Raw genomic sequence first — 12,596 nt, forward strand, 5'->3', positions numbered from 1 at the left:
CGGTCTGATAATTTGATCAAAGACTAACCAGAGTTAAGAAGCAAATTTTAAGGTTCTTGCAACGACCCTTGTCCCATGTTAATATGTCATGTAAAAGACACCAATTTCAAGACCTATTTCTCTATACTCATTTCAATACATATGTATATAAATTACATCATTCAAAATCAGTAGCTTCATGTAAAAAAAAAGATTAATTAAAGAATCACATCCCACCAGAAAGCCAAGTTAGTTTTGATTAAAGCCCGTTAGCGCGCCCGGTGTGCATTACCGTAGTTTACTGAATAACATTTTTTTTAGAAAAAAAAACAATATTTTTTATCCCTTTTTTCGGGGGGGGGGGATATCTTTTAAAGACGACACGAAATGTTTAATCATTGCTAGCTTATAGCTTAACCTACATGTAAGATATTGATCTGTAGGCAATATATATATTCCTATACTTATTTCATATCTGCTTTATGGTACAGCACTGATTTTTGACAAGCGAGAAAGGGTTTTTATATCCCTAAATAAATCTTAAAATGTCGATATAATATTGCCTCTTTCGTTTAAAAATGATACAAGCCTAAAACATAAAAGTAAAAAAAGAGATGAGGTATATGTCTTCACTTAAGAAGGGGATGTATTCTCGATTCAATTAAATTTAAATTCAGTTTATTGAATGCATACAACGCATTAGTCAGATGAAGACAAATGATGCAAAGCTTACAAAATATGATTGACGTACAGAGACTTATATACATTTGAATATATGAGAAGTTTTTTTTATTCGACATTGATATAAGTAAGATTGGCGTAATAGCTATAATTTCTATCGTTCAGTCCTTGCATGAGGAATGTCCAGAAAGTAAACATCTTCACTTAGTGTTGACTACACATGTTGGATCATGATTCATACAATAGGGCACTAAAACCCCAAAAGGGCTGACTTTGTCCTCCCCCAAAGGGTACTAACAATATATAATAAAATGCGTGAATAAACAAATAAATAATTAAATACACAAATGAAGAACAAAAAATATATAAATGATAATAAAAAGAGAATGAAATAATCACAATAATATTAATAGCAATATATCAAATGAAAATATTTTTATGAACCCCACGAAAATCAGCATTCTTGGCACATGTTTATTGCGACCCCGCCCCCGCCCCAGTAGGTACAGCACGCCCAAAGGCTTATACAAAAGCCCAGTCATATTTTCACGCATTATGTCACATGACAAACTTAGCAATGCCTGAGACAGAGATTACATAAGTCATGTTAGTGGCAGAATGAAGGAAAAATCACCACGACATCGGGGGGCATTTCAAAGAAAAAAAAATATTTTTCACTTTTATGCTCTGAGCCATTCATATAGAACCAATCCGAATAGTTAGTGAAAAATATTCATTTATGGTCTTATTAAATGTCCAAGTTCAAACTTCAAGTTTTATTTTCATTTTCAGTTCCATTAATAACATTACAAACAAATACAAATCAGGCAAAAGTGTATATAAATTACATCATTCAAAATCAGTAGCTTCATGTAAAAAAAAAGATTAATTAAAGAATCACATCCCACCAGAAAGCCAAGTTAGTTTTGATTAAAGCCCGTTAGCGCGCCCGGTGTGCATTACCGTAGTTTACTGAATAACATTTTTTTTAGAAAAAAAACAATATTTTTTATCCCTTTTTTCGGGGGGGGGGGGGGGAATATCTTTTAAAGACGACACGAAATGTTTAATCATTGCTAGCTTATAGCTTAACCTACATGTAAGATATTGATCTGTAGGCAATATATATATTCCTATACTTATTTCATATCTGCTTTATGGTACAGCACTGATTTTTGACAAGCGAGAAAGGGTTTTTATATCCCTAAATAAATCTTAAAATGTCGATATAATATTGCCTCTTTCGTTTAAAAATGATACAAGCCTAAAACATAAAAGTAAAAAAGCAGATGAGGTATATGTCTTCACTTAAGAAGGGGATGTATTCTCGATTCAATTAAATTTAAATTCAGTTTATTGAATGCATACAACGCATTAGTCAGATGAAGACAAATGATGCAAAGCTTACAAAATATGATTGACGTACAGAGACTTATATACATTTGAATATATGAGAAGTTTTTTTTATTCGACATTGATATAAGTAAGATTGGCGTAATAGCTATAATTTCTATCGTTCAGTCCTTGCATGAGGAATGTCCAGAAAGTAAACATCTTCACTTAGTGTTGACTACACATGTTGGATCATGATTCATACAATAGGGCACTAAAACCCCAAAAGGGCTGACTTTGTCCTCCCCAAAGGGTACTAACAATATATAATAAAATGCGTGAATAAACAAATAAATAATTAAATACACAAATGAAGAACAAAAAATATATAAATGATAATAAAAGAGAATGAAATAATCACAATAATATTAATAGCAATATATCAAATGAAAATATTTTTATGAACCCACGAAAATCAGCATTCTTGGCACATGTTTATTGCGACCCCGCCCCCGCCCCAGTAGGTACAGCACGCCCAAAGGCTTATACAAAAGCCCAGTCATATTTTCACGCATTATGTCACATGACAAACTTAGCAATGCCTGAGACAGAGATTACATAAGTCATGTTAGTGGCAGAATGAAGGAAAAATCACCACGACATCGGGGGGCATTTCAAAGAAAAAAAAATATTTTTCACTTTTATGCTCTGAGCCATTCATATAGAACCAATCCGAATAGTTAGTGAAAAATATTCATTTATGGTCTTATTAAATGTCCAAGTTCAAACTTCAAGTTTTATTTTCATTTTCAGTTCCATTAATAACATTACAAACAAATACAAATCAGGCAAAAGTCCTAACATGTATTAACAATTACAAATGAAATATGGTTACAATGATTATAAATCAACTACATTATTTCCCAGTTCCATGGGAACCTGTCTCATTACAGAAATTAGACAAAGGTTAAAGTCATTATAGTTTAGATAAAAAACACCTAAGTTATTTCAAATCATATCGGCCTACTGTTGATATTCAAAGTTTATGTAATTATGTGTGCCCTTCAGAATTAACAGCACTGTTTGAAACTAGTTCATCAAGAATACGGTATAACATGTAATTGAGAGTCTGAGACCAAAGTGAATATAAAGGAAACAATATTAAGTTCTGACATTTTTAAATTTCAAATATTACCTGTTCAAGTAGGCAAAAGACATTCAAAAGCAAATACGAACCAAACAACAAAGCATGGCGAATTGAGTGTAATGAAAATGATAAAACTCATTTTCAAACTTGCAAAATATCGGGGGAAAAGAAACAAAATATTCAAACTTACCATGGGCTGTACACGCCAGCAGGAGAATCGCCAGTGTAGCTTTTATAATCCCTCTCATTGTCTCTTAGTTTTTCTTATTTGTAAAATAAGAGAAGAAATCAATCCCTTCTATGGAAAGGGATCCTATTTTTCCAAGGATCAGAAATAAATTAAACAAAAATTGAAGAAATAGACGAGGGTTGAATCGCGTTAAAGGGAGAGGTGATTGTGAGAACACTGCACCGGACGATTGTTTCGCGCGATTAACAACCCCTTAATGATCGGCGATTTAATCTTACGACACACCATCGGGCTTGAGTAGTATTTAAACACTTTAAAGATAAAGTTGCACCAAACAGTCATGTGTTATAATCCAAAATCACATTAATCACGTTTTGAACACTTGCAGACCGAGACTGCATCACCATACAATATTATGTAAGTATACACACCAGGGTTAATTTTGTGGAACAATATTGTTATTCATTATTTTCCTAGTTCAAAATATTTTACAATTGAAAGGGGGGGGGATGGTCAACACTATTTTCAAATACAATTTCCCTATAAAGAAAATCTGAATAGAAAAAAAATTAATAATAGATGAATAATTATGATAAAAATGAATAAAAAGAAATGTCATTCAAATTCTGTCTAAAGAACTTTCCCGTCATGACCCTTTTTCAATTTCTTTTGGAAGGAATTTTCAATTTCCCATGACGAAAAGTAAAAGAAAGAAAAACAAAATGGACGGTACAATGCACGTGGCTTAGGCAACCAATTCTCATGGGGCATATAAAATAGGGAGATAGAGAAAAAAGTATAGTGGTAAAGAAAATGAAGGGAAAAAAGGGAAAACTATGAAAACAAATGACCAATGAAGTTACCGGCTTTTAAAACAGACGGGGGCACAATTACAGTGTCAACACCCTATACGACAGATAATCGATGGTGCACAATTGCAATTTCAGTCCCACCGCTCACATATGTTTCATATCTTGAAGTGGAACCGATTTTAACCCTAGGACTCTTTGTTTTCTGGATAGGCTTACATAAAAGCAAAGGTGTAGAAATAGGGGAGGGGGAGGGGGCTCGAAAGGTCAGCCCCAAAATTTCCACAACCAAGGGAAAAAGGAGACAAGGAAATGAACCGTGTGAAGAATTACTTTCTAAATAGATCAAAATCTATGGCAAATTTGATTTACGTTTTGAAATGGCAACAATTTTGCTCGTTCACTTCGCTCGCTTGTAGCTTTTAAGAAATATTTGCCACATACAAAATGTCTGGCCATTTCAAATATTTTTGCCTCATTTCGTTACCCACAACAGAACAAGCACATGAATTTATGAATCCCAAGTTTTCATGTCACTTATAGTTTATTCAATGGAAAACCTGGTCGATATTTTTTTTTTTGGGGGGGAGGGGAGAATATCTACTTCCGATAAATTTTCCCTACAATTTTCGTTTAAATACTCGCAGCATGGAAATGAAAATTTAAAGGTCAAGTCCACCTCAGAAAAATGTTGATTTCAATCAATAGAGAAAAATCAGACAAGCACAATGCTGAAAATTTCATCAAAATCGGATGTAAAATAAGAAAGTTATGACATTTCAAAGTTTTGCTTATTTTCAACAAAATAGTTATATGAACGAGCCAGTTACATCCAAATGTGAGAGTCGATGATGTCACTCACTCACTATTTCTTTTGTTTTTTATTGTTTGAATTATACAATATTTCAATTTTTACGAATTTGACGATTAGGACCTCCTTGCCTGAAACACAAGATGTTAAAATAATTTAATTCCACGTGTTCAGGGAGGAATGAAACTTCATTTCACATGACAATGACGAGAAAATAAAAATATTTCATATTTCATATAATAAAATACAAAAGAAATAGTGAGTGAGTGATGTCATCAGTTTCCTCATTTGGATGTAACTGGCTCGTTCATATAACTATTTTGTTGAAAATAAGCGAAACTTTGAAATGCCATAACTTTCTTATTTTACATCCGATTTTGATGAAATTTTCAGTGTTATGCTTGTTGAATTTTTCTCTTTTTTTTCAAATCAAGTTATTGTTGGGGTGGACTTGTCCTTTAATCTTTGACGTAATCTGTTACAAAAGAATCCATAAATAAGAATGCATCGGGGGAATACATAAAGTACCCAAATAACATTGCAGAGTTCATCGTTTGTTTTCTTCTTATCTACACTCTTAAGATGTTGGGTAACTACTGTCCATACAACAGTTGGTTAAACCTTTATCCAATTCTGGGTAGATTTTTGGGTGAAAACTGCACAGTATTGGTTGAAACCTACCCAGAGTTGAATATTTTTTAACCCAATTGTTGTGTTGACAGTATGTTGCCCTGCATTTTAAGAGTGTATCGCAATATTGGTGATGGATCATCAAGAGTATATCCAGTTAAATAATGTTATCAATCTAATAAAAGGGAAAGGAAAAATGACGGCGTGTCCCAGGGGAAGGGGGGGGGGACAGGGACACGACTTCCTGTATGATTTTACAAGTAGTGAAAAAATAAGACAGAGAGGAGAAAATCGAGGAATAAATAAAAATAGAATAGAAATTAGGTATAGGTTATGTAACTTTATAAAATTATTGCCTTGGGTTTTTTACATGAGAAAAGATATGACATCTATCATATTAAGACTGTCTTGCACCCCCCCCCCCCCTCTAACCTGGCACCGCCCCTGTATACGAAAAGATAATTTGAACCAGACAGCCCACTTCAAAGTTTAATATTCAATCCTATTTTCGGTGTGGTCTTATACCAAACATGCACTGATTCGAAAAAGACAACCCAGTTCACATTTAAATGTTTCATCCCGATTTTTAATGTGATGTTATACCAAACACCGATTTGAACCAGACAACCCAATTTACATTTTAATGTTTCATTGCTATTTTCGGTGTGATATTATACCAAACAGTGATTTGTACCAGACAGTAACATTCACATTGGGCAGCTTTGGTTTAAGATATCCTCATTTGAAGATTATCGTGATATTTGCTAAGTACGAAGACAAATGATGATGGGATTGTTAATTGTTTGGATCGAGATAAAATTCCTCAAAAGCAAATAGGCCCATAGTAAACGCCCTAAATTACATAAAAGCCTGTAAACCATGATTTAATTCACTGTATACTGTCTTCCCTTTTCTATTAAAGAGGAAGTTTACCCTGACAAAAAGTTTATTGTAAAAATAGCAGAAAATAATATAAAAAATATCATCAAAGGTTTGAGACAAAAAAATCAAAGAATAAAAAAAAGTCATTAGAATTTTAATATTTAATTTGTGACGTCATGTGCGAGCAGGTTTCCACCATATCCTATGATAAAAAAAATAAATGAAATGTAATTTTCTCAGAAAATTAACGGTTTTTACTGTACCATCCGTTCAGTATATCTAGAGACAAATCATTTCACACCCGTTTTTAAAATTCAAGTCACCACGAACCATTAAAAAAATGACAATTATGCATTTTACACTACTCGTTTATGACGTCCCAAATCCAAACGTTTAAATTCTAATAAACTTTCTTAATATTTAATGTATTTTCCTCAAACCTTCACCAATTTTTTTCTGCTATTTATATAACAACCTTTTATTCAGGGTGAACTTCCTGTTTGAAGGAAAAGAAATCTGACCCTGAAGAAAATTTGTTGTTTTTGTTTCTGTTCATGCTATTTCAAAAAACATTGTCATGATATGCTTTATCATTATACAGTGGCGCGGACCTAGGTTTTTGCTAAGAGGGGGGGGGGGGTTGACAAGTTAGTTTGAACCAATAACGATGAGCTGAGACCCCCCCCCCTCGTAGATCCAACACAGTTCTGCTTGCGCAACTCCACTCTCGTAAAAAGGGAGGGTGTTTGAGTTTGATACCACACTCCTTTTTTCAAATTATTTTTTAGGGAGCTCGGGGTGGCCGGTTTAAACCCCCAATCCGCCCCCCCCCCTCCGAGACCCAACACTCGTGATTTTGATTGACACTGTTATTATTGCTATTATGATCATAAAAAGTGTTGTAATATCGTGTAAATTAGGTCCCCCTTTCTCAGTTCTCTAAAACACAACAACCGTTTCTTCACAAACCCCTTGTCCTTTTTTCTCTTAAAAATGAATAATTTAGGATTTTTATAGCGCAGCTATCCACCTATCCACCTATCTAGGTGCTCAAGGCGCTCCTATATATTACCCCGGGTAAGCTATATAGTCTACCGATTCTGGTGCGAACAGCTTTTGAGGAATAAATCTCCTTCCGGTACCCATTTACTTCACCTGGGTCGAGAGCAGTGTGGATAAATTTCTTGCTGACGGAAAACACATCATGGCTAGGATTCGAACCCACGACCTGTTTGAAAGCCGAGAGTCAGAACCACTAGACCACGACGCACCCAGTTATCTTCTTTTCATTCTAATATTTCGTTCACATTCCTTCCATTTTTTAAATTCTTGTTCTTACTTTCCTTATAAAGGCAATGTCTAATAAATTGTCGATAATTTTGTATGCACTTATTTACAATTTTCAGTTTGATTTCACATGACTTACAATATACTCACAGTGATAATGAAATAATCGGGTGCACGAAATAAAGAAGCAAGGATAGACAATAAAAATGAATGCATATATCACTTTATTATTATCTCCTTCAATTCTCAGTCCAGTTTTTACTTCAATGTCTTCAGACTTCACATACAAGGCTCACGTCATATATGATCAAAATACAAGGTTGTACAGTGCGTCCCACAAAAAAGGAAACCGAGATTTATCGATGGTTTATCAGTACTTAATCACAAATACAATCGATAGACAAATGGCCTACCATTTTAAAGCTTAGAATCTCCTCTTTTACCTGAAAATACTTAAATTATTTTTCATTCATGCGTTAATGAGGAATAATCTAAGTAGTATCAGATGAAAGAGGAGATTCTAAGCTTTTCGTTGGTAGGTCAGATCATTTGTCTATTTTATTTATGATAAAGTTATGATAAATCACCACTAAATCTCGGTTTCGTTTATTCTGGGACGCACTGTATAATATGCCTACAGTTTGACTATGAAGGATCCTCCAGGGGACCGTTTCATCAACATTTTTGTCCGACAAGTTGTCAAATCTGACATCTTTCCTTGATTCTGATTGGCTGAAAGGCACTGTTACTATAGTAACTGTTGGATAAAATGGGACTTGTCGGATAAAACGTCCGACACTTCATTTAATGAAACGCTCCCCAGGACACCTTTCACCCTAAAAGCCAACCATTTAGAGCTTTTCATATTCATTCAACACTTGGCATGGTGCAGGCATGCAATACACGTTGACATGTGCTGTACATATACATTCAGGCCCTATGTCTTAGAATTATGTTTGCACTACATAACTTTCTTTTATTCATGCCCTATGTCAAAGAGTTATGCTTGCACTGCATGCATGCTTTCTTTATTCAGGCTCTATCTAAGAATTATGTTAAACGGTAAATGATGGTGATATGCTTTTTGTCACCTGATTGCCATGAAAGCGAATGGGTGTAAGAAAGCAACCAGAGGACCAACGGATTAAAGTCTTCTCTGAGGGACCTGGTAATTAAGAGGTTTAATGCCCTACCAAAGGGCACTAGTGCACCAAGTGGGAATCGAATTATCCTTGCACCTGTATTCATATCACTACTGTGCTATTTTGTATTGTTTTTTTTACAGGCCGTGCTTTTTTAGTTTATCTTCGATCACAATAATAATAATAATAATGATAATACTATAGGTATATTTACCCAGTGTAGCCACTTCAGTTTCGAAAACTGTTCTAACAGCGGGTCAAGCTATTATACCCCGGCTTTTGCTAAACCGCCTATACAGGCGCTCAAACATTCAAGGTATTTCTTCCTACCGGGAATACCCATTCACCTCACCTGGGTTAAGTGCAGCACAATGTTGATGAGTTTTTTGCAGAAGGAAATTACGCCATGGCTGGGATTTGAACACACGACCCTCTGTTTCAAAGTCAGACGACTAAACCACTACCCAAAGCTCCACATGTGTTCTATGTCATGTGTAATAAAACTGCAGATCTCATTGGATCTAAAATTTACTGGCAATTTGCCCCTACTCTCATGTACAACTTTCCCCTTTATTGTAGACCTAATCTCTTTATTTCGCCTCCATTTTTTTTTCTTTCTGCTAAACTCTCATCTTCTAGCTCTGCCCTCTCTTTCTAATCTCTCACCTTTACATTTTCTATGAAATTTATATTCCCTTCAACACCCACCTTCTCTCTTCTTGTCTGCTCCCTGCTGACGCCTCTTCTCTGACCCCTTCTTTCAATCTCTCTCCCCCTCTCTCTCATCTTTTCATCTCTATAATTTATATTCTCTTTCACCTTCCCTCATCTTCTCCACCTCTTCTAATCTCTCTCTCAATTTTTCAATTTCTATGACATCTATCCCGTTTCAGCCCTTCTGCGTCCCATGGCGCTCCTTGCTTATTTCTTATCTTCGCAATCCCCTGTCTCTCATTTTCTCTCTTCTTTGTCTCTCTAATTTCTACCCCCTTCCACATCTCGTCTCTTGGTGTCTGCTACCTGCTAACTCTTTATCTTCTCCGTTCCCTTGCTTTTAATCTCTCTCTCTCTCTCATCTTTTCATCTCTATAATTTATATTCTCTTTCACCTTCCCTCATCTTCTCCGTCCCCCTTTCTAATCTCTCTCTCTTTCTTTCTCATTTGTTCCATTTATATAATTTGTATCCCTTTCATCGTCCATTTTTATGTCTGCTCCCTCTTATCTACAATGTACTCCTCTCACGAGCTGCCAACATGAACATCACTGCTATAAAAGATGAAAATAAGATTTGTTGATGAGGAATACTTTAAGACAACATAAAAAACTGAACGTTAGAAATTATTATTTTTGCATGAAATCAACATTCTTTATATTTACAGGATCAAATATCGAGAATCCGTACTACTCACGAACTCTGCCTCTCCCACATCAAACCCTCTTGCCCCTCTCTCCATCTCCATCTTCTCCGGTGTTGATGTAACACCAGCCCGGATATATATGTCCACACCAGAGAAGTATTGAAACAACACCAGTTTGGAATCAAACCGATGCTGTTTTGAAACTAATTGGTGTTGTATAAACACCTATCTGGTGCTATACCAACACGAAACTGGTGTTGCTTACCACTTCGCTGGTGTGGTCATAATATAGGTTCCGGACTGGTGTTAAATCAACACTAGAGTTTTTGCAATGCATTCTCCGTTTTATTCTCCACCCATACTCTCCCTCTATTTCCCCCACCTTTCTAAAAAAATTTGTCTTTTCTTTCGGTTCCATCTCATTTGCTCCTGCGACAATCGATCCGATGGAAAATCGGTATCCAAAATAAAACCTAACATCCCAAAGTAAACAAGTCCCAATCCGTCATTATTCCGAACAAAAAACCCTCTTACAATGCTAACTCTATGTCCTCTGAGATATTAAGACCAGAGCAAATGTCGCACGAGCATATGTATTCAAGCACCATCATTCAATTTTTCCCTGTATGTTCATAACACATTCAAATTTCTCATCAATTACATACACAAATACAAAATATTCAACATTATACAATATTTTCTCATTGGAAGATAAAATTTAATTAGCACAAGTGTAGAACAAACCAGCAAATTTTATTCAAAATTTGAAATAAACAAGCCATCATGGAACATCAAATTCTGTTAAAATACTTTAAAATGTAGCAATTGTGAATAAATATATTTAAGTTTGATTTGATTCGATAAAAATTCAAATTAATTACAAGCTTACAGTAACTGTCGATAAAAACTTTCAAAATACGCAGATGTCATGAGTCCAACTGGAGAATAAAACAATGCCAACAATATTTTCATTACCAAGCAGTTTATGTACAAAGCTAACATTTTTGGGGGTATTATTTATTTTACAATGAAAGTGATGAATATAATTTAAAAAATCATAAATTTTCATCAGGCTGTAATGGTAAATTGAGGCTGAGACTCATATTATAAATGCATTACTTACACTGCAAACATTTTTGAAACTTTTTAACAGTTTTACAAATATTTACATATATACATGAATCATCACTTGGCAGTACGAAACACCCAATTACTTGAAGTCTTTATAGTGCTTTCCATTGACTCATAATTTAGTTTTAATATTGATTTCTTTATTTTTTAAAAATGTAACTGAAGAGTGCATGGTGGTGCAGCAATGAAATCCTGGTTTAAAGTTTATAAAAAATAACATATATCGGTTTTATTACACTTTTCTCTTATAAGCATGAATGTATGTGAACATTCACTTCATTTGATAAGAATCCCCTCACATCAATTTGAAATGAATTGAAGAAATGTTCTTACATGCAGAACACATGAAAATGTACAGTTTGTTGTTTCCATGTCAATTTTCGAACCGGTATTATGCTCTTGTAAAAGGGGGTAAGTTTTGTGAATTAAACATCTACCAGCATCTTCTATTTTTTCAATATAATACAAAACTGGACGGGCTTTCAAGTTGATAATCTTTTCTTCAGCTGCTTTGATTCAAATTTGTCATTTTAACACCACCTTTTAAATCAATAAATGGCCAGATGATCACTTATAAATCTAGTAATCAGAAAGATACAGATTATTCAGCCCTTTTCAAGTTTGAATGATCACTACAATTAAAAACAATTCACTGTGAATGAATACTAACCTTCTTTTAAGATTGAAATGTTATTTACCTAGTGCACTTAAGTTCACATTATTAGTCTATTTCCTAAATCTTTAGATACAAGTTCCTTTTATACAAGTGCAAATTTTTGTTTTAATGGTTATGAATCAGATTTCGATCATCTTTATTTTGTCTGTAATATTATTCTGTGAGTCTTTTTATATTCTAATTTTATTTTAAAAACATAAAGATAAATAGACCCTGTTTGGATCTGCATATATTTGTTAAATTGTGTGTTATTTAAGAATTAAAGATAAGTAATGAGGGCAATAAATTATGTTTTCATTTTCAATTCAATGTTTACATTTTCAATTCAATTCAATCTTTATTGCAACCGTATACAAGGTTGGATTATGTACAAAATAAAAATGGTTGACAATTATACATTTCATATCTTACAAAGATTGATAATTTCTTATATTAAAATTGAATACACATAAATTATTTAAAGTTAAAAAAAACAATTATACATTTAAAAGGAGAGAAACTTACAGACATACAAAAAATCAGGAAGTACTGTCCTAAAA

At 34.0% G+C, this 12,596-nt stretch overlaps 1 protein-coding gene across 1 annotated transcript in view; it reads right to left on the bottom strand.

The window, feature by feature from the left end:
* Positions 1-3,595, bottom strand: part of LOC121417276 — a 37,287-nt gene extending 33,692 nt beyond the window's left edge. The window contains 1 exon segment of the mRNA XM_041610918.1: positions 3,330-3,595. Within this exon segment, the coding sequence (XP_041466852.1) occupies positions 3,330-3,387 (58 nt within the window). The 5' untranslated portion in view covers positions 3,388-3,595.
* Between the last annotated feature and the right edge of the window lie 9,001 nt (positions 3,596-12,596).

This window comes from Lytechinus variegatus, chromosome 6, assembly GCF_018143015.1.
Source record: "Lytechinus variegatus isolate NC3 chromosome 6, Lvar_3.0, whole genome shotgun sequence".
In the NCBI taxonomy this organism is placed as follows: domain Eukaryota; kingdom Metazoa; phylum Echinodermata; class Echinoidea; order Temnopleuroida; family Toxopneustidae; genus Lytechinus; species Lytechinus variegatus.